The sequence below is a fragment of the Dipteris shenzhenensis genome, chromosome 7 (genome assembly GCF_047967505.1).
Source record: "Dipteris shenzhenensis isolate YYH24624 ecotype China chromosome 7, Dip_SZ_1.0, whole genome shotgun sequence".
In the NCBI taxonomy this organism is placed as follows: Eukaryota; Viridiplantae; Streptophyta; class Polypodiopsida; order Gleicheniales; family Dipteridaceae; genus Dipteris; species Dipteris shenzhenensis.
The window spans coordinates 3,792,446-3,816,325 of NC_141602.1; the positions used below are offsets into that span (position 1 = coordinate 3,792,446).

The window sequence follows — 23,880 nt, forward strand, 5'->3', positions numbered from 1 at the left end:
TCAAGCAGATCCAAATTCGAATTTGTTATGAAAGTGGTCCTATCAAACTGCCGTCAAGAAGCATGTGCATGGAAGCAAGTATGCCACTAATGAAAACTTGAGAAGAGCAAAAAGGAGCTTGGGCACCAACTTAAACACCTCCACGCAGAGGGAGAGGAAGCGAGGGGAGGGGTGAGCATTGAGCTTTGGACGTGTGTTGAGCTCAAAAGCTTAGATCCACTCTGTGATGTGAGACAGCTCACTTACGTTATTGAAATGGGGATGCATCATGATGGCTCAAGGCTAACAGTAAGAATCATGTCTCGACTACTCCAATTGCTCCCAACTAGTGGCTTATTGCAGCACCCTTATTCCAGAACACAACCATACTAATATAAACAACCACGTCTATGTAAACTTTCAAACTGCCCCTAACCTTTAATGCAAATTATGTAGGAACTGTTGAACAAAACTTAACAGCCCCAAAGCTTACAATGAAAAACCCTGGGCAGAATTTAAGAAGACATGACTGTCAATGTAAACAGACTAGCTACAAGAATCCAATCCAAATATACTACCATGGTTACACATATTTTTAGGTGTTTCAAGGCTTTAATATATCAGAGCACCATTCCAAAATGTAGAATGTCAGTGCAAGAATTCATGCATGATTCCAAGAGACTGAAACGTAGCAAGGGAACATACCCTTGTGATTAGTTTTTACAAATTACTTTATACCATATGCCTGGAGCTTGCAGAAATATTTTTGGGCCCAAACTTTTCAATTGTATATGTACCAAAACATTCGATGGTAATGTGTCTATCCCATGTATGAGAATGCAAAGGTCTACCATTTTCATTAAAAGCTTGACATAGGGCCTCCAACAATCCCAAAGGTGGAGAAAACTTTATCCTCCAGATATCCCTTGCATGTTGATCGAGAAGACCACTTTCAAAAGGTATAGAAAACCAAACTGAGTGCAAGTCACTAAATGTTTTCCCTAACAGAGACCTTAATTCAGAAAGCTGCCCAGCCTGCATGATTGGTCTTGTTTGAGGTGGTTCCTGATTTCAAAGATGATGGAAGACTTGTCTGTCACACAACACCCAAGCAAGCAGCAAATAATTAAGCGCCATGAAAACTTAAGTGATTTTGTTTTCATTGTGGTGAGCTTCCAAGAGAGGACCAGTCTACAATAATCGAGGTTATCCCAAACATAGGACCATTGAATCGGCAAGCCAGCAATTCAGATGTAGGACAGCAACTGCAAAAGAAATATGGTGCACATAATCCAGTCACATTACCTCGAGTTGAGACAGGTCTGCAAATGGATCACCACTAGGTCTAGCACTCTCTCTTTGACTGGCCTGTATGGATGTGGAAGTAGTTGCGGATGCTCCAGAAACCCGTGTGACAGGAGTTGCACTTGTAAGACGAAGATGTCTCGTATCATTAGGTGGAGGAGGAAGGGGAGACCGTAGCCGTCCACCACCTGGAGGTGGAGCCAATGGTGCTTTCATGCATCCAGTGCTTGCCACTCCTACAATTCCATGTGACATCATCCCTGTATTGGAAGAGGGCTTTGTCTTCACATTTATTCTAATAGTCTCTCCTTCCTGCACACATCAGGACAGAATCTTAACAGACCATTTGTTGTACTGAGTACTCCCAGATTGAAACTACACTAAAGACCAAACTGCTATGCAAGCACAAATTATACACTGAATACATGTATTAGGACAAGTCAACAAGATAATACCTTAAAGTACTAACAGGTTTCACAAAAACACAGGAGAGACATTTTCAAGATAATTGCCTTTACAATTAACCCTGTCAACAGGTCCGCTCACCCTCCCAGTCTTCCTCTGCCAGGCCCACTTCCCGTCATTGCTCAGCCTGTATATACCTAGATGAATCCAGGAACATTCCCAAACTCGTCCTCTAAAAACACAACATAGTGCAGTTTCAATCTCATGATAGTCACTCACAAGGTTGAAAACCATAAACTCCATCATCCATAGCAGGGACTAGCTACTATGACATCCCCACTGACGTTATCAGCGCCCAACACTGGGTGTAGACCATAGCATAAAGATATGCTCTCACACATACAAATCCACACACCCACACATACTTGAGCATCCATTTATACAAAGTCTTCATACTAAGCTTCTGTCGGCACTCTGGAGGTGAAGGGCAGACTCAGCCTGTATGCCTCCTCTGTTCCCTTCCCTCCCAGTGTTCCCCAATCTCTTGCACTCGAGCCATACTAGAGAGAGAGAGGCATACCCACGAGGACCATAAAAGTGGGAAGAAAACCCAAGACACTCAAGCTAGAAATAAAAAAACATGGAAGAAAACATCACAGCCAAAATAGAGAAGCACTCAAAAGAAGCCAAAATCTTGCTTACTACTCATTAGGCACAAATCTCAGAGGATCATATAGAAGACCTTCAAAATCTTGCTTACGAGTAACGAATAGGCACAAATCTTAGAGGGTCATACAGGAGACCTTTTGAGGAGAACACCAGAAGGTTTTTCTTACATGAGAAATTTGAGGTGGATAAGGGGCAGGGGCAGATTGAGTGTGCCTGGAGAGTTGATGAGGCCAAATGTTCAACTCTACCCAAATAAGAAGTATGTCCACACTTTGAGGATGTGGATATCTGCGAGGATTTTCTTGTCAGAAACTAAATACCCAGTCTTAAACACAAGGGGTATCCATTCTACTTCAACACTGCTCCAATGGCAAAGCCGACGGTATCAGGCTTGACGTCGAGCCGTTGATATTTAGAAAAGGTCAGCCCCGACACGAGAGGACTACAGTGCAGTAGACCTCATTAGGAGCAGGGTAGGTATGGATGCATTCAGACTCATTGTGCAGATCCGCCCGGCCTAGTTATCGGCCTGGCAGATGACCTGAAATAGGTCGGACAATTGGTTAGTTGAAAAGGACTGCACGTCGAGTCAAACTGACCCTGGACGAGACCTGCTGCTGGTTGGCAGATCTTACAAGCCAGGTCGGCATCGCTGTGGGCACTCCTTGTAAGAAATCCTAGATTTACTATATTTAGAAATGTGCTAAGGAACAAAAAGGAGACTGAAATAGCAGAGAACAAGGAATAATTGTATTGCTCGAGTGTTTGTAGTGTATCTGTAGTGTGTCATCCATACAATTGGGCCTCTCTTATATAGAGAGTGAAGAGTCACACATGAAAAGGTGTGTACTCCAAAGTGTATGTGCATGAAGAGGTGTGTACCCCTTGTGAAGGGTGTGACCCTTGATGAGAGGGTACATTACAATAGAAGTGTCTCTTCCATAGAATGTCTCTTGTGAAGGGTTGTGCCTCATAGGAAGTGTCCCGTCGAAAGGGCATACCCTTCCACAAGTGTCCATTCATCAAACCATCCATAAGTCTAGATATAGAGAAAGGAATACATCACAGATCGTGACATCCCCTCCCACTCAAAATAAGACCCTGGTGAAGATAATGAACTGATGTAGAAAATATCACAGTAAATTCTGAAAATACTGCTGTAAAATGTTAGGGTACTACTGTAAGTCTTCATCAGATTGCCAAGTAGCGTCGGAGTCGTCCAGATCTCGCCAAAGAACAAGGAATTCTATGATAAGTCGATGTCGAGTCTCTCGATGTCAATGGTCCAGAATACGCTCAGGAATAAGGAGAACATAATCGTCTTCGATTTTTGGGACATAATCACCTACAGGAGGAACTACTTCATCGCCTGGAATGTACGTCTTTAGCCAAGAAATATGAAATGTCGGATGGATTTTACCCCATGATGGTGGTAATTTCAATTTGTAACTTAAAGGTGAATTTTTCTTGACGATCCGAAAAGGTCCATAGTATCTTGGTCGCAACTTAGGAAACACAGACTCAACCGTCTTATAGCGATGTGGGGCTACAAATAATAGCACCATGTCACCAGTGTCAAATTCCAGGTGACGCCTATGTTTGTTGGCAGACCGTTGATACCGCTCTTGCGCTTTTTGCATATGATCCCTGACTTGGAGTAGAATGTCTTGCATTTCCTGAACCAGTTGATCAGCTAGGGCCACTCGATGTTAAAGTACAAAATTCGTTGGTACAATCGGAGTGTGTCCATAAGCTGCTTGGAATGGATTCATGCTGATGGCACTATGGAAAGAGTTATTATAAGCAAACTCAAGGAGTGATAGATACTCTTCACAAGCAGCTAGGCGTGACTGAATATAATGTCGAAGCATTTCTTCCAGAACTTGGTTGACTCTTTCAGTCTGGCCATCTGATTCTGGGTGGTAGGCTGAACTGAACAGTAGAGTTGTTCCCAAAGATTCGAACAGTGAAATCCAAAAGTGACTGGTAAACTTAGGATCTCTGTCGGATATGATATTCTTGGGCAATCCATGGTGTCGGAAGATGTGTTGTATGAAGAGTTTGGCTATGTCCAGAGCCTGTGCACTGCTTTTGCAAGCAACAAAGTGTGCCATTTTGGACAATCGATCAACAATTACCATAATCTGAGTATTACCTCAAGAGGATCGTGGTAATGTTGTAATGAAATCCATGGAAATACTTTCCTACCTTTCAGTTGGAACTGGAAGAGACTGAAAAAGTCCTGCTAGAAGTCGTCGGCTTGCTTTCATTTGTTGACAAGATAAGCAAGATGTAACCATTTTGATGACGTCGCTTTTCATCTGAGGCCAGTAGTATGTTGCACTGAGTAACCTATAAGTCTTGTTGATGCCTGGATGGGCAGCATAAGGAACTACATGATGTTCTTTTAACAAAAGACGTCGAACATCCTTGTCATGTGGTACACAGACGCGATCTTGATAATACAGAAGGTCGTCCGTATAAGAATAGGATGAGAAAATCGTCTGTTCGAAAGTCGAAGGTTGATCTTTTGAAAGAACTTGTACTGCTGTGCCGAAGTCTTTATCATTGAAATACTTCCCTTTGAATGAATTCGGAACATCCACAGATAATGTAGAGATTACCATAGCTGATGCTAGAGTTAACCTGCTAAGAGCATCTGCAACTAATTGCGTAGTCCTGGAATGTACTCAATGGTCATGTGAAAGTTGGCCAGAAACTCAACCCAGCATGCTTGGCGAGCGTTCATGATTGGCTAAGTAAAGATATACTTTAAAGAGTGATGGTCTGTCTTAACCACTGAGTCGGCTCCCATGATTCCAAGAGCAATAAGCATGTACAACAGCAAGAAACTCCTTATCATAAACCGGGTATCGGGTTTAGATATCAGAATGTTTATGGCTGTCAAAAGCAATAACTCTGCCTTCTTGCATCAAGACTGCTCCTGTAGCGATGTCAGAAGCATCAGTCATGACCTCAAATGGAAGGTTTGGGGTCAGCAATAGCCATAACAGGTATGGTGGTGAGTGCTTGCTTGAGTTGTTGGAAACTATACTCTATTTCGGGAAGCCACTGAAAACTGTTGTGCTTTTTAATAATTCGGACATAGGAGCTGCGATTTTGGAAAACTGATAGACCTTTGTATGGAAGAAGTTTGCCAATCCGAGAAAAGAGCAGACATCATAAACAGTCTTAGGAGTAGGCCAGTTTCGGATTACCTCGACCTTCTTGGGATCCACAGAGATGCCTTGAGCTGAAATAACATGTCCCAAATATTTGAGTTGGGTCTTGAAGAACTCACTCTTCTCAATGTTGATGTAGAGAGAATTTGTGCGGAGAACTTCAAAAACTTGGTGAAGATGTTGTTTGTGCTCATGTAGGAATCTGCTCAAAACGAGGATGTCATCGAGGTAAACGATGACGAACTTATCGAGGAAAGGCCTGAAAATGTCGTTCATTAGTGTCATGAATGTGGCCGGGATATTGTTTAACCCAAAAGGCACGACCAGACATTCATAGTGTCCATACTTTGTTCGAAAAGCTATCTTGTACTCATCACCTTCTCGTATGCGAATTTGATGATAACCTGAACGAAGATCAATCTTTGAGAATTGTGTTGCATGTAGAAGTTGATCGAAGAGGTCATCGATGCAAGGCAATGGATACTTGTTTTTTATAGTGAGCTTGTTGAGGGCTCGATAGTCGATGCAGAGGTGCATTGACTTATTCTTTTTTTCCACAAGTAGTACAGGAGATCCGAAAGGGCTGCGACTGGGCCGAATGCGACCTTTGTCGAGTTGTTCAGTCACCTGTCTTTGGATTTCTTCATTTTGAGTGTAAGAAACCTGATAAGGAGGTTTCGACGGTGGATTACTGCCGGGAATAAGTTCGATCGGGTGATCCACTAGTCGTCGAGGTGGTAACTGCTTTGGCAATTCCTGTGAAAAAATATCCAGGTAGGGCTGGAAAAAAGATTGGTTGAGGTATTCAGGAGGATCCTTTGTTGGTGTCTCCTCTACTGCCGTAACCAACAGAATTGAAGTCTTTACTTGGCGTTTACGAACCCACTTCTTTACTTGTAGGACAGAGGCAACTGGGGTTGAAGGAGAGTCCCTAGAACTAGTTAGCTCAATAAGTTTTCCTTGGTGGACAAATTGGATAGTATGGCTGCGAAAACTGATTGATGGATCATAGTCGTAGAGCCACTATTGTCCGAGTATGACATCGTACCAAGAAAGAGGCATGATGTCGAAGTTCAACTTGTCCGTATAGTGTTGGATGCGAAAAGACAAGTTTTTGATCCTGGTGTTGCATAAGAAGGTAGTTCCATTTGCGAGCTCAATCTGATAGTCCATGAGACTAGGACTGGTGGTCAATCGAAGTTGGTCAACCATAGAACTAGCTAGGAAGTTATGAGAGCAGCCACTGTCGATGAGAATAGTGACCGTTGTTCCACGAATCGATCCTTGAACACAAAGTACTTGAGTGGCCAGGGAAGGTTCGGGGTTGCTGGCAAGGCTCAGGTGGATGGTATTTGCCATTCGAACAGCTTTGCCTTTCTTGTCTTGTGCTGGGGTAGCATCTTCTGTTTGAGAAGTGCTAGGTTGCATATTGGAATTTTGCTTTGGTCGCTTGGGACAATCGAACCATCTATAGTCGTCTGTACAGATGGTACAAAATCCTTTTGTGCTGGAGTTGTTCTTCTTGTCAATGGTCGCACCTTTATGTTGGAGATGACGGTAATCACTTTGTGAAGAAGAAGAGGCGCGATCCTTGGAGGGGTGCTTCTGTTGGAATCCAGCATATGATTTCTGAGACTTGTGGGGATCTTGAGACTGTCATTGACGTTGATTACCGGAGTTTTTTCTAAACCTGGGGTTATCTTGAGGGCGAGCACCTTTGACCATAGTAGAGTTCTGTGTTCGATTAGCACTCTGCTTCCCTGTGTTTTGGAAATCTGTAATGCGCTCTACGTAAGAAATAGCGCTAGCTGTGGTGGTGATGTTTGTTTTAAGGACATCAATGCGTAACGAGGGATTTAGGCCTGAGATGAAAGCATGAAGGCGATCATCCTCATGTTAAAATTATAGATATAATTCAGCAGTGACCAATGTAATTTAATAAGCTAGTTAGGGGCACTTTTCCCTCTTTAAGAGGTTTTTCCTCCTAACTGCAGTTAGTTCACTAACTATGGTTAGTGACTACTAAGGTTTTGTCACTAGGACAAAACCTTATCTCCTTCTTTTGATTTGTACTCTTCACACTCTTCTATTGCAACTCAGCTTTCAGCTTCCAAGCTTCGAGCTCTCACTCTCTCTTGCTCTCTCACTCACCATTCTCTCACATTTGGTATCAGAGCATTAGATCCAGCTCCCTACAACTTCCCCGTTGAGCTCCAGCTGCAAACCCACGCTTAGCTGCTACACATCGTCCGTACAGTCTGTACGGAACCTGCACTTGGTATTTGCACGTCCGTACCTGCAGTATTGCTCCAGCTTCATCCGTACGTTCCGCACCTGCAGACTCTATCATACCTACCATACCTGCTCGCCGTACATCATGACTGTACCGTACATGCCATATCGTACCGTCCGTACAAGTCGCACAAGTCATCCATACATCGCGACCGTACAATTCGTCGTCAGACTGTACAGTTCGTCGTACAGTGCCGTACCTGTGTGCACAATTCCTTGTCACCGTCCGTACCGCACGTCCTCGCCGTACAGTGCTGTACCAGCCGTACAACACTTATGTACTATATGTCCGTACAGTTTGCAGGTGATCTAGAGACACATCTGTCCGTACAGTTTGCAGGTGATCTTGCAGACAGCCATTGTTTGGCTCAGTCTTTGGGAGTACATTTGGGGCATTTTGTTTGTTGCAGACATTGCAATCAAATTGCAGGATCTACTTCACAAATTTGGGGTATTTTCAGGTTCACAGTTACTTGCAAAGCAAACATTGCAGATAAATCTGCAAATTTGGTCTAAAATTTGGGGCTTTTGTTCAGAAATTGCAAATTTGGGGCTTTTAGTGAATTTGCCCCTTTCTGATTGCAATTTCAAGCTCGAAATTTGGGGCTTTCAGTTTTGCAGTACAATTTCTTGAAGAAATTTTGGGATTTTGTGATTACACTGCAATTTTGCGTAAAATTTGGGGCTTTTGCAGACAGAGCGCAATTCTTGCAACATTTGGGGCTTTTGATCTATTTACCCCTTTCCAGTTGCAATTTCAGGCCTATTTTGGGGCTTCTGTGTTCGGAGAGCAATTTTTGGAGTTTTCAGTTCATACTGCCTTTCTTGGAGTGTTTTGCAGCACTTTTGGCAGATTCTGGAGAGTTTCTGATGCTTGGACAGATTTCTGACAGCGCAAGTACAGAAATCTGAGTTGCATTTACAGCCAGTGCTTGGCTGTGTTTTTTGGGAGTTGTGCATTTTATTCCCAGTAAGGGAATTCAGTTTAGTATCTGCTTAAATCTCTTTCTCAGATATGGCCCAACAAAATCAGAATGACTTCTAGTTCGGTGGTCTTTCACAGCAAGACAAGTTGGATGGTACCAACTACTCTCTCTGGAGTTTTATGGTACGCAATATTCTGATTTCTCGCAATTTATGGGATTATGTGAATGGGGGTGAGATCCGACCAGCAGGTATGGCACCTAATACCCCTCCTCAGCAAGGAGGTGAAAGAGGTCGTGCACAAGGGGCAGCTGCAGAACAAGTTGTTGGTGCAGCCATGGCAACTACTCCAGATCAGAAGAGATGGGATTCACGGGATGCCTTAGCTTTGTCATGCATCTCTATTTTAGTGAAAAGATTTATCATTCCGCATATCCGGTCGTGTAAGACCTCCAAGGCAGCGTGGGATATTTTAGAAAGCATGTATGCAGCTCGGTATGATGCAAGGGTATCTTTATTGAAAAGAGAGTTAAGTCATACACATATGGAAGAGGGTGACTCCATGTCAGTCCACCTCACAAAGCTACAGGATCTCAGAGAGCAACTGTTAAATATAGATGAAATTATTCATGATTCAGAGATGATTACAACCACTCTGACTTCTCTTCCTGAGTCTTATCTCAGCTTTCATACCTCGCTGAACTTATCATTGAGGGGGGGTGCAAATCCTCTCACTTTTCATGAGTTGATAGGACTTCTGCTTCAGGAAGAGCAGACCAGGAAAAATTTGGCTTCACGTGCAGGTGAACAAGCCATGCTCTCAAACTTTAAATCAAAAACAAAGGGACAGGCAAAGACATCAGTAAATCAGCCTTCCAGTGGGTCAGGACAGCCTTCCCAAAAGGCTAAAAATGATGCAAGTAAGCCCAAGAAGAAGGGTTTTTGTCACTACTGCAAAAAGCCAGGTCATCACATTGCAGAATGCAGGAAAAGGCTTGCAAAAGAGAAGAAAAACAGCTCCGGATTGGCCGTTTCAGATTCAGCTCCTCATGCATCTGACAGTGGGGATGCTGCAGCCAACTTTGTTGGACAGGATTGTGCCTTTTTATCTTGCATTTCAGATTCTAGGCTGGCTGTTCCAGATGCTCGGGATAGTACAGCCACTTGCAATGATGATACATATGCTTTTTTGACTTGCAGTTATGACTCTTCTACGGATGCATCTGCTTTCAGTGTCAATGAAACACTGAACACTTGGTATTTTGACAGCGGTGCATCCAAGCACATCACTTCTAGGAAGTGTCTTTTTACTTCCTTGCATCCACCTCCAGTTGGTAAGAAAGTCACTTGTGCCAACAACTCATCATATTCAGTACGTGGCACAGAAGATGTTGAGCTCACTGCCATTGATGGCTCCATTTTCAGACTTTCAGATATCTTATGTGCCTGATATAACCAAAAATCTTCTTTCAGTGTCCACTCTTAATAGAGCTGGATTTCAGGTCATCTTTGAGAATGACAAATGTGCTGTCCGAGACAGGGAAGATGACTATGCCTTACGGTTATCTGGTACTCTGCTGCGTGGGCTTTTTCAGCTTGATTTTTTTGAGAAAAGAGCAGCCCATGCTCTTGCAGTTTCTACCCCTACAGCTGCCATGCAAAATGCAGAATTATGGCATGCCCAATATGGCCACATGCATTACAACAGCCTGATGACACTTCAGAAGTATTCCATGGTTGATGCATTGCCACCTCTTGAGATACCTCCTCCACATGCCTGTGAAGGGTGCATTTTGGGCAAGATGCATCAATTTCCCTTCAAACAGGATGGTTCAGTAAAAGCTGTCCGCAATTTACAGTTTATACACAGTGATGTCTGTGGTCCCATGAGGACTCCATCGTTGGGTGGTCATCTCTACTTTGTTACATTTATTGATGATTACTCCAACTTCACTTGGGTTTTTGGGCTGAAGCGCAAATCAGAAGTGTTCACGGTGTTTAAACACTTTGCAGCCATGGTTGAAAATGAAACCGGACTCAAGATACAGACATTGCGCACAGATAGAGGTGGGGAATACTTGTCTGCAGAATTTGATGCTTTTCTGAAAGGCAAGGGTATTGTGCATCAGCTCACAGTCAGGCTAATCCCTCAGCAAAATGGCAAAGCTGAGAGGAAAAATAGAACTCTCATGGAGATGGACAGATGTATGCTGAAAAGCAAACACATGCCTCGCAAATTCTGGCTTGAGGGTTTGATGTGTGCCAATATCATTTTGAATCGGGCTCCCACTAAGGCTTTAAAAACAAAAACTCCTTATGAGGTCTGGAATGACAGGAAGCCTTCAGTGGATCACTTCCGAGTCTTTGGATGCCTTGCTTATGCTCATGTGCCAGTTGAATTTAGGCACAAATTGTCTGATAAAGCCATTAAGTGCATATTTGTTGGGTACAGTGCAGAAAGCAAGGGGTACCGTCTCTACAATCCTGCTACACGCAAGATCATAGTCAGTAGAGATGTGATATTTTCTGAAAATTCAGCTCCCACTCAAGCTGAATTTCAAATGCCTTCTTCTTCAGAGGATGTCTTTGAGGGGTTGCTACCCATTGCCTTGGGTTCCCCTGCTGATTTTTCTGATGCAAACCAGAATTTACAGCAACCTCCAGATGCTTTAGTTCCGCCACACAATGTCTTGCCCCCTCCACAGGCAATGGAACAGGTGGTGCAGCAAGAAATTGCAGACATACATGCAGCAAAAACAGTCCCAAACTGGCTGTTACAGACACTCAGGGAGAGTAAAATTGATGCTCCATTACCTGGCAGGACTCGCAGTGCAGCAAGGCACATGGAAGGTGCTAATTCAGTGGAATCAGCATATGCAGGTACTCTTCTTGATGAGGAGGAGCCTGCCACATTCAAAGAAGCAAAGGATAATGTGCATTGGATGAATGCCATGCATGATGAGTTGCAGTCCATTGCAAAAAATCAGACTTGGGATGTTGTAGACTTGCCACCGGGTAAACATGCCATTGGCACACGATGGGTTTTCAAGGTCAAACGGAAGCCAGATGGCTCCATTGACAGATATAAGGCAAGGCTGGTTGCTAAAGGCTATGCTCAGAAAAAGGGCATAGATTATGAGGAGACATTTGCTCCTACATCCCGGATGACCACCATCCGATCAGTTGTTGCAATGGCTGCACATTTTGAGTGGAATGTTCATCAGTTGGACATAAAAACAGCCTTCTTAAATGGGGACTTGCTGGAAGAGGTGTATGTCAAACAACCTTCGGGCTTTGAAATTACAGCAAATGCACTTCAAGTATGCAAGCTCAACAAAGCTTTATATGGGCTAAAACAGGCCCCTCGCGTGCATGGTATGCCAAGATCCATGCCTTTTTGACCAGCAAGGGGCTGCACAATAATCCTACTGAGAGCACCCTCTACATCAAGATGGATGGGGGGGGAAATTTTAGTCATCCTTCTTTATGTCGATGATTTACTGCTCACAGGGTCCAATAAAGACAACATTGCAGATTTCAAAGCTGATTTGCAGACAACCTTTGACATGTCACATTTGGGGCTGCTTCACTTTTATTTGGGGATCCAGTTCTCTCATGAGAGACGTGGCATTGTTATGTCTCAGTCCAAGTATGTTCAGAAACTCTTGGACAGATTTAACATGCATGAGTGTAAGCCCATAGCCACTCCCATGGAGCCGGGGCTGAAACTCACAATGCATGATGCAGGAGAATTAGTTGATGCCACACTTTACAGTCAGGCTGTTGGATGCCTCATATATCTCTGCAACACTAGACCTGATATTCAGTTTGCACTTTCTCAGGTGAGCAGGTACATGCATAGCCCAAAAGCTATGCATTGGCAAGCAGTTAAGCGCATCTTCCGTTATTTGCAGGGCACGAAGTCTTTTGGCTTGCTATTTCCCAGGGGGGGTGACTTGCAGATGCATGCCTACAGTGATTCAGATTGGGTTGGTGATTATGATACTAGGTAGTCCACTAGTGGCAATTGTTTCTTTTTGGGTAAATCTTGCATTTCCTGGCTGAGTAAGAAACAATCTACAGTGGCTACCTCATCATGTGAAGCTGAGTACAGAGCAGCTTTCACAGCAACAGTTGAATGTGTCTAGCTGCGACGTCTATTTGCTGATCTTCATCTATCTTTGGAGGGTCCTTCTCCAATTCTCACTGATAGTCAGAGTGCCATTGCAGTGGCAAAGAATCCAGTGTTTCATGCTCGTAGAAGCACATTGAGGTTCATTATCACTACGTTAGAGAGAAGTTGCATGCAGGAGATCAGTATGATCTTTGTGTCCACACATGACAACGTTGCAGATATTTTCACCAAAGCACTACCACGTGAAAAGTTTGAGGCATTTCGCAGTGCCCTGAACTTATATCCATTTGGTGATTGATCTGCCTTGTACACGACATTGGCACTGCAGGGGGGTGTTAGAATTATAGATAAAATTCAGCAGTGACCAATGTAATTTAATAAGCTAGTTAGGGGCACTTTTTCCTCTTTAAGAGGTTTTCTCTCCTAACCGCAGTTAGTTCACTAACTATGGTTAGTGACTACTAAGGTTTTGTCACTAGGACAGAACCTTATCTCCTCCTTTTGAGTTGTACTCTTCACACTCTTCTATTGCAACTCAGCTTTCAGCTTCCAAGTTTCCACCTCTCACTCTCTCTTGCTCTCTCTCACTCACCATTCTCTCACACCTCACTTAAACCATCAATCTCCAGCATTAATGTGGTGAACTGAGAGATGTAGGAAGACAAGGAGCCTGTTTGCTCCAACTGTCGCAGTTTTGAACGTGCTTGGAAGTCCACATTGGCAGCTATGAACTGCTTACGGAGCACGTGTTCAAAACGTTCCCATGTTAACACACTTTTGCCGTCCTTTAAGCGTCTTTGCCACCATAGAAAAGTTGTATCCTTAAGGAGGAAGGCTGCCAAGGCAATCTTTTTACCTTCAGAGAGGTCAACAATATCAAAGTACATGCGCAATTTTGCGAGCCATTGGTCAACTGCTCGGCGATTTCGTTGACCAGTGTAGGCTTCCGAAAGTTTAATGTCAAGTCTTTTAATTTTGGAAGCTTGGAGTAAACGGTAGAGGGCACGGAGTTCAGTGTTTTCTACCTCTGGTGGGAATGAGTCCACATAGTCATCTGGTTGTGTCACGTCATCCTCTGTATGTGTGGTACTGCGAGAATCTTAGAATTGTTGGACTTTTTGGACCAAGTCGGAGATGTTGTCCTGAAGCTGGGAAATTTGAAGTTGCAGTAGTGTTTCACCTTGTATGTTGACTTCAGGGGTCTTTTTTGGACTTGAGTCGCTTATCTCCGGAGAGGCTGCACGCGAGCATTGCGACATATCTGAGGTCCCCGTGAGAAAAGCACGAACCTGCGCTCTAGTTTGTACCATTCTTGGAAGAAGCTTCGGGCTGCTCCCTGAGGTTGCTCATGTTGGAGGGGGCAGGCGAGGCAGGATGGAACCACCCGTGGAAATCTGGTAAAGGAGGTCTTGTCTGAGGTAACACTGGTGATGCCGAAATGGGTATTACTGCTCGTGAGAGTATAGGAGTAGGTTGCAGAGTCCACGGATCTCAGAAAGGATAAGGAGCTGCTGTCGGGAGTGGAGGATATCCAGGAGGAGTGTCTTCAGAGTGTAAATACTGTCTTGGGGAAGGTACAACCTGTATGGGAGAATATATGGGAGCTGAAGGAGGTGGAGAGTACCCTCGAGATGCTGAAGCTGAGGGGTAAAAATCGCTCCAAAGATGGACAGCAAACTCATGAGAAATATCGGGTTCTGAGTATCTTCGTGTCTCGTGGAACACAACCTGGACTGTGCTGAGGAAGTAATGTAACTTAGGTGCCTCACGCAGAAGGTATAGGATGTGGTCCAGATCACTAGGAGGGCACATGACATAGAAGACCCACGATGCCAAAGCTCCAAAATGGGCTGGTTGTGCAATCTGAACACGATATTGTGTGGTAGTTGATGCCTGAGGTGTCCTTGAAAGGCCGGGTGAATTACCAGGGGTTCCCATGCTTTAAGGAAGCGTCTTTCATTTGCTGAAATTTGATAATGACAAGAGAATCCTTAGAAGTAGAATGGAAAGAATCCACCTGGCATTGATTTAATCTGCCAATTTGTTGCGTAGGAAAGGCCTGTAGATTTCTGTCCGGAGGTCCATGTTGCAGTGGTTGGCGAGGAGCAGATCTGGGCCTGGCTGGTCCAGATTGGAAAACAGGAACAGGGCGCATTTAACAGGCTGTCTTCATCGCGATAGGAGGCTGAACCGCTGCTGATCTGGGAGATAAGGTGGCGAAACAAAGGGGGGCAGGCTGTCTATGGCGAAACAGGCTGCAGCTTCCAATGCTGTATCGTGATAAAGACTGGCGAAACAGGTTGCAGGTTTCCAAGGGCTGTATCGCAATAGAGGCTGGCGAAACCAGGCTGCAGGCTTCCAAGGATGATTTGCGGCAGCAATGGCAGGGACTGCCGCTGATCTGGCGCTGCAGGCTGGCAGGGAACTAGGGCCGAAAACTGGCGAGGGCAGGGCAGCAAACCGTCAAGGGGCAGGGGCTGCAGATGGCGAGGGGTAGGGCAGCAAAACGGCGAGGGCAAGGGCTGCGTAGGGAGGCAGACCTCCTAGACGAAATTTGTACGGGCGTTGAAAATGGAGCGTCCCTTTTGTTTTTCGTTTGTGGCTGCCTATGGTGGGTGGTTGCCCAAAAAATTAAAGGGTGGGTTTATTTAACCCTTGGGTAGTCTAGGGTTAGACCTAAGGTATGGGGCTGGGTTTTTCCTTTTTAGCCCCTCTAGGTACCCTTTTTTTTTTATAAGGTGCTTGGTTCCAAAAGGTGTGCCTATTCGAAGGGGTGTGACCCTTGGAATAGGTGTACCTTTTCAAGAAGCGTTGTGTTTTTAAAAGGGGTGTCCCCACATGAAGAGGTGTGTCCTTTTTTCCACGATGGGGTGTGTCCCTTGGGTGAGGAGTCAAAACTCTTCATCAAAAGGTGTGTCCGATGGTGTAAAAGGTGCGTCCCTTGGTTTTGGGACAGCCCAAGCACATGAAAAGACACGATTTTTGTCGTGCCCATTCACATCAACTCGTGATGTGTGGGAGATGGAGAGGCCATTGATGACTTTAGGTAGGGTTGGCGCTAAAAATTTTTACGCTCATTCTCTCCATCTCTTCCATGCACAATGTGCACGGATATCCTTCTAGCGGAAAGAGATGTATCAGATAGGCGCTAGAAGGTGGGGGGCATTTCCTACAGACAGGAGCGAAATTTGCTCTGATACCACTCTAAGATTTACTATATTTAGAAATGTGCTAAGGAACAGAAAGGAGACTGAAATAGCAGAGAACAAGGAATAATTGTATTGCTTGAGTGTCTGTAGTGTATCTGTAGTGTGTCATCCATACAATTGGGCCTCTCTTGTATAGAGAGTGAAGAGTCACACATGAAAAGGTGTGTACTCTAAAGTGTATGTGCATGAAGAGGTGTGTACCCCTTGTGAAGGGTGTGACCCTTGATGAGAGGGTACATTACAATAGAAGTGTCTCTTCCATAGAATGTCTCTTGTGAAGGGTTGTGCCTCATAGGAAGTGTCCCGTCGAAAGGGCATACCCTTCCACAAGTGTCCATTCATCAAACCATCCATAAGTCTAGATATAGAGAAAGGAATACGTCACAGATCGTGACACTCCTGCCCTAGATAAACGCTCTACTGACCATCCCACTTAGCCCTTTCATCAAGGCATGCAGGAGCACTCAGAGCCTCGCAGTAAAAATAAATTAGTTTCACTCAGCCTCCCTTGTGCGTGTTGTGTCCAGCACTTAGCTGGAGGTTTGCAGCTTGTACTTGATCAGTTTTCCCGCTGTTGTAGATGGTTTATACAGAATATTCTTTGGCATCTTTCTGCTTCTCTATTTCTCTGTTCATTTCAGATTGTAGGTTTGGGAAGACAAGGTTGCTGAATCTTTGTCCATGATCATTAGGACTAAGATGGACTCAGTCGTTCCACACATCCCGAATGCAGTTATGTCCAACGAGGCATGGACCACTCTGATTTGTTGAGGATCCCATCCCCCCAAACTCAATTGTTCACCATGAGGACGGAGGAGGGAGATCATCTCACGAAAATGAAGGTTGTGAGAGATCAACTAGCAACAGCTGGTCACAAGGTGGACTTGAGCCAGTTAGTCATGATGCTTATAGGAATGCTTCCCAAGAGTTTCTAAGGGTTCGTGAGGAGGCGTGACAGTTAGAGAGTAGACCAAGCCACTTACATTCAAAGAGCTTGGGCCCTTGTTGCTACATCTAAGAAGCCTGGTAGAAACTATATTAAAGCAATAGCGACAAGGCCTTTCTAGCAAAAGGAAAGGACAAGGGCAATCCCGACAAGACTTAACTTTGAAGACGATTCCAAGGTCGAGAAGTCTGAAGACAGTGGAGACAAGAAGAAGAAGAAGAAGAAGTATTTCTACTATGAGAAACTTGGTCATTTCACAAAGGATGCAGGAAAGAGAAGGCAGATCAGAAAAAGAATAAGGAAAAGGCAAACCCAAAGAAGAGACAGTCTGACTCAGCCTATGTTATGACTGGAGAAATATTTGTAGCCATTGAGCATTGCTTTGTGCATTCAATGACTAAGAATTAAGAAGGTTGGACAGTGGATCCTCATGGGACATGTCCAACAAGAAAATCCTAGTTCAAGGTAGTGGAGCCCACATATCGGACACAAATGTTACAGTTGGACATAACCGTACATGTCCTGTTAAGGGCATAGGAGTATTCCATTCACCACAAACTCATGAGTTGAGAAGGTAATCTCAAACGTACTTTATGTGCTGATCTATGTAAGAACTTGTTAGATGAAGATGGAGTTCGACCATTAGGAAGTCCTGGTCAAGTCAAAGGAGACTGACTCAAGGAGTGGAGGAGAACGGATTGTATCAAGTCAATGCACTCATGGTTCAAGGAAAGTTCAGACGGCTCAAGATTGTGGCCATGTCAGCTATGGTACTCTGTCAAAGATGCAGAAGGCTGGAATGGTGGATGGACTTCCACTAATAAGCAAGCACTGAAGGCATCTGCAAAGCTTGCATAAAGGCAAGCAACATCGAGAGCCTTTCTCGAAGAAGGCCATATTTAGAGCTAAAGCCCTACTTGTGTTAGTGCAATCAGACATTCGCAAGAAGATCTCAGGGCAGTCATTCACAGGGTCATTATAGCTTCCTACCTTTATTGATGATTTTAGTTGCTGATTTGGGTACATTGCTTGGCAAATAAAACATAGACCTTTTAGAAATGCAAGGAATGGAGGGACAAGGTCATTGAGAAGAATTGGAGAATGTATTTGAAATGCTTTCGACGCTTATTGTAAGAAGAATGGGATCAAGAGACAGCTCACTACAGCTTGCACATCCCAACAAAACAAGATGGCTAAGAGAAAGAACCATGTGATCGTAGAGATGGGGCTGACAATGCTGCAGGGGGGAAAACTTCCCAATGTCTACCATGGTGAGGCGGTTCATGCAACCATACACGTCCTAAGCAAGACGAAGACTAAGGCATTGAGAAGAAGTCCACATACGAAGCTTACTATGACAAGAATTCTTGCATCTCTCATTTGAAGATTTTTGGTTCTAAAGCATTTGTGCATATTCACAAGGATAACAAGAAGAAGCTAGATCCCAAGAGTAGAAATTGCAAATTCATGGGGTACAATCATAGTTTTTTCCATACGTTACCATACGCATACGGCATACGGTACAGAAGTATGATTGGAGTATGGTTCAGCCCCTGGGGCTGAATCCTAAGTGACCTAATTTTATCCAAAAACAAAAGGACAATATATATTGTACACATTTGATGAAAGAGAGTTGCAAACCTTAAACTTCAAACTTGTATTACTCTTAAAGTCATGAAATTGATTTTAAAAACGTTTCATAAAGATCTGGGAACCCCATTTCATAAAGATTGGCCGTACCATACATGTACAGAAAACTTATTTCATATGTGCATGGTTCAGCCAACCATATGTGTACAGACCCAACTATGGGTACAATGAAGAGTTGAAATATTGGCTCTTTGATGGAGAGAAAAGTAGAGTCTCATAAGCGGGACGTTATCTTCGAGGAGACGGAGGCCCTACCAAAGGTCTCTAGTTGTACCCCCACAAGCACCCAACTTGGCTATCATGCATAAAGAGTCAAAGAATTTAAATCCAAGATAGAGGACCTAAACCACCAAAGCAAACTCCAATTGACGAGAAGAGGCTTCCAAGTTGATATTTGAAGACCTTGCAGGATTCTATAGTGACAAGTAGACAAGTTTGGAGACAATCAAATCCCATTGAATGTAAAAGGACCCCATTGTGAGCTTTGCTCTACTGGCCCAAATTGAGAAGCCCAAGTCCTTCCAAGAGGCAAAGGATATACCAAATGGCAGCCTCCTAGGAAGGTGGAGATTGAAGCCATTTAGAAGAACCACACCTAGGACTTGGTGGAAAGGCCTCTCAAGTGGAAGGTAATAAGCACCAAGTGGGTGTACAAGGCAAAGAACACGCCGGACGGCCATTTAGACAAGTACAAGGCGAGGCTGGTGGTCAAAGCTTATGCTCAAGCAGAAGGCCTTGACTTTGACAATACTTTTCCCAAGAGCACGTCCATGATGAGCATGAAGTTTGTGTTTTTTTTAAAAGATATGATGAAGAAGTCTGCGTGGAGCAATCGAATGGATTTCGTGTTTCAAGTTCATGTGAAATGGAGTGCACACTAAGAAAATCTTTGTACCAGCTTAAACATGCCTCAAGGGCGTGGTACCAATGTATAGCTGACTTTTTTAATAAGCTTTGGACCAGTGTTTTTTTTTGGACAAATTTTAGAAAATTGGGCGCTCCTTTGGGTTCAGACAAAAAAAAAAAAGGCGACCATGGCATTCAAAAAAAAGGGAGGGGAAAGATGTATTTATTACCAAAAAATAGCCAAACTTTGACAGCTCGTATATTTTGATTCCAAATCCAAATGGGATCATGTTATATATCAAATTAAATGGCAAGGCATGATTTACACGAATATTCTACTTTTTGCACCATTTAATAACTATGTACTTATGAGAGTAAGCATTTTATGGTTTCCTCCATCAAATTACGAAACAATCGCCTATTTTAGGCTATCATTTCTCAAGGGTTGGAATGGTGGATAGCCCACTTAGGCTATCCTTTTTCAAGGGCGCTCTTTCACCCCCACCCCCCATTTAAAAAAAACACGAGATTGGACTATCTCAAAGTCCATCGATTTTCAAAAGGGGAGACAAGCGATGATTATAACCCATATGTTGATGATTTGATTATTACAAGGGATTACAAGGGGAAGATTGTATCGGTCAAGAGACTCTTGATGCAAGAGTGCGAGATAAGTAACTTTCGATCTCTCCACTATTCCTTGGGATAGAAGTCAAGCAGAGGCAACACGGCATCTTCATTTCACAAGAGAAGTATTACTATGAGATCTTGAAGCAATTCTAGATAGAGGACTGCAGGGAAGCAGTGACACAATGGAGGCCAAGTTCAAGCTTGATTAAAAAGGACACTTCAACAATTGGTTGGAAGTTTGCTTCACTTAACCAATACTCAACCATATTCTTTTGCCGTTGAGGTTCTCTGTTGGTTCTCATCTAAACCAAGGGAGGATGATTGGAAAGCAAGGTCACAAATGCTCAAGTCCTTAAAAGGTACAAGCGTATAAATAATATGTAACACACATACACATTTTTCCACGGACATTATAACTACAATTTTTATTTTTCAATCGATATTTATTTATTTCTTGTCCGCAGACTTAAGGATCACTCGTGTGAGTTTTTTATGTGAGTTTTTTCTTACAAGACTTGCACTTCCATCCGGAGATCTTCTACAAATCCAACGCATTGGTCTTCATCTATTCAGTGATATCAATTTGTCCATGGTTCTTACACCATGAGACTTTATCATCTTAACATGGTAATGGCACCTTTCTGCATAAAGATTAGTCACGTTGGCACTTCTCATATGTACAGCCAGCCACATTACAATGACAAGATGATGGGAGCTAGTGCATGGGATGGACTCCACTACATGGAGTTATTCACCTTTTTGCTAAAGGATTAGCCACAGTTGACACTTCTCATGTGTACAACAAGTCACATTACAATGACAAGATGATCAGAGCTAGTGCATGAAATAGACTCCACTACAAAGAGTTATTTTACAACCCAGAGGGTTGTCCAAGTTCTTACGACTATATGATTATTTACCAGATGACCCTCCACCTACCACCATGCCTTACAAGGTTGGGATGAGCGGACAATATAGGGGATTTTATACCGTCTAATTCCCAATTGCTTTCACACTGGCTTTAAGGGTGAGCCTTGGTGCATCTAGGCCGTAATATTGATCCTTACAAGGACACAATGAGATTACATAGGTTAAAGCCATGAGTAGGATGTAATCTCCGAAACCAATAATCTTTGAGTATACTTATCTATACCTTGATCACTCACATGCACACAAATAGTACACTAGGAGCCGTAACTGTTGGTTTCTGTCAGTGTAACCAGAAAATGTGTTTCGCCCAAGCGAAACGTGTAGAAACATTTCGCCACAACAGACAAAACACCAACGCATTGGGCAAAACGTCCTGGTGCCAGAGTGTTACTATTTTTGACTCTTTTGAGTGTGCTCAGTGTGTATGTGTGTATCTGAGAGCTCTTTTCACACAGAAAGAGAGAATCTAGAGATAATTGTTTATGTTTGATATATAATTAATATAAAAATACAAATTTTTAACCCATTTCTAAACGAAACGCCTGGCAAAACCCAGAAACGTTTCTCGTGACACTAGTTTCTGTTTGGTAGATTATGATAAGTCTAGCTTAAAGTTATGGCTTTAGCAAGCATATTGTACAATTAAATGTTCTAGGCCTGATTGTGCATTAATTATGTGCATGGGTAGAGGGGCCATGGTAAAAAATTATTTAATTAAGTTATTAAAGCTATTTCCCATTATTCAGGTTAGAAACATTTGGTTGAATGAATATATCTATATTTTCATTACGTCTAATTTCGTTTTACAACTGCTTTTTATAGGTTTTTAGTCATTTGAGAGTTAGAACCAGCCATATGAAGCGCCAATTGCTTTTGCCACTTCATTCTTGCATGCTTGCTATTGAGATCTTGGCTGCTTCCCTGTTTTCCAAGGTGCTGAACCCTAAAACGACAAACTCCAAGGCTTGTGTTGACCCCAAGGCTTCAATTTCATTCACCAAATACCTCTAGAAAAAATTGCAATTTAACTTTCAGCCTGTTTTGGTGCCAAATTGGAAGCAAACCTGCTAGACATTGCCTGCAAGCTAAGGAGTTGCCCCAGATATGATTTAACCTGGGAGCCTATTTGGTTGCTGATTTTGACGACTTCCATTCTTCCCAGGTTACTTGTTCCACTATTTGACAAGAGGCCAAGCATCTTGCAATTGTTTCAGCCAGGAAATTCCAAAAACAGCATCTGAAAATTTTCTGATTTGCTAGATCAATTGCGAAGTAATCCAGGGTCTTGTTTCTGTAATCTGGTCACATTCAAGCACCGTCTGGCTTCTTTTGACTGACGTCTTTCACTTTCGGGAGACAGATTTTTTCTCCTAAGTTGACGATTTTGTGCCAAAACACTTTTCGATCACTATTGGGTTGATAATCTTGCAATTTGACACCTTCTAGGTTCTTTTTGGTCGACTATTTCATTGTGAGCTGAGATTGAGACTATGAGTCAGTTTATATTGAGAAATTTGAATTTTAATTGTGGGGATTGGATTCCTAACACTTCTAATGTGGGAACTGATTGTGACATTGTGTTTGTGGTAGGAGGATGTTGGATTTCAGCCTGCTCTAATGGCTGAGTTTTGGGCATTTGACAGAGATTCCAAGGTTTGGCTACACGGACTACATCTTTTGTTCTTGTTCTACATATGGAAGCATTGTAACTCCCTCCTACATCTATAAAGGAGTGGTTATTAGCTTTATGTTCTAGGATTTTAGAGGTTCCATCCTGAATTCTGTAATACTATTGTACTAAGATTAACTGAAACGCATAAATATGCCAAGGGGTGACCCTCGTTCACACCCCACACGGCCTTGCTTTTTATGTGTTCCATTCTTTCAATTATTTCCAGTTTTGAGACTATGTGTGATGCATGATGTGTGGCGGCATTAATTTTATGTTCATGGTAAAAATTTCTCGTTCTAAACAAATCCTCGAAAACAACTTCTACATACACACGTATTTAACACAACCATCTACAATACAGATTTGGAGCTGCCTGGATTCCGTGATTAAGACTAAACAAGAGACTGGAATATCAGGCACTCGACAAGAGGTTATTTTTTTATGCTTGCATGAAACCTAACATTTCATGTCTTAGCAAGAAACGGCAAGTCATTATGTCCCACATGGATTTTGATGATATAGATGTTCTTCAGGAGGGTCCAACGGTGATTGTGTTGACAATCAAAATTGCATAGCAATTGGCAAGAACCTTGTGTATGTGTGTGTGTGAGAGAGAGACAGAAAGTTTCAAGATGAAGGGTGATTTTTGCTCCATCCTCCAAGCTGATCAGCCGTCTGCAAATCCTCCTTCGACACCTTGTACAGCCTCATCCTTCCTCTGTTGGACTTTCACGATGGAGTTTCCTTTCAGCCTGCTTCTCCTTCGTTGAAGTAGACGTTCACTGTTTCGTTAGTTCCTTGTTAGAATTATAGATATAATTCAGCAGTGACCAATGTAATATAATAAGCTAGTTAGGGGCACTTTTCCCTCTTTAAGAGTTTTTTCACCCTAACCGCAGTTAGTTCACTAACCATATGGTTAGTGACTACTAAGGTTTTCTCACTAGGACAAAACCTTATCTCTCACTCATTGAGTTGTACTCTCACACTCTTCTATTGCAACTCAGCTTTCAGCTTCCAAGCTTCCAGCTCTCACTCTCTCTTGCTCTCTCTCACTCACCATCTCCTCACATTTGGTATCCAAGCGGGTTGACCCTGCTCTTTGC

General features: G+C 43.2%; 1 protein-coding gene across 1 annotated transcript in view; it reads right to left on the minus strand.

Moving 5' to 3' along the window:
- Nucleotides 1-559: 559 nt before the first annotated feature.
- ABCI18 (non-intrinsic ABC protein 4) overlaps nt 560-23,880 on the minus strand; it is a 53,540-nt gene continuing 30,219 nt past the window's right edge. The window contains exons 2-3 of the mRNA XM_087377574.1: nt 1,285-1,596; nt 560-1,072 (exon numbers count right to left, since the gene is read on the minus strand). Coding sequence (XP_087233700.1) covers nt 998-1,072; nt 1,285-1,596 — 387 coding nt within the window. The 3' untranslated portion in view covers nt 560-997. The remainder of the gene's footprint in view (nt 1,073-1,284; nt 1,597-23,880) is intronic.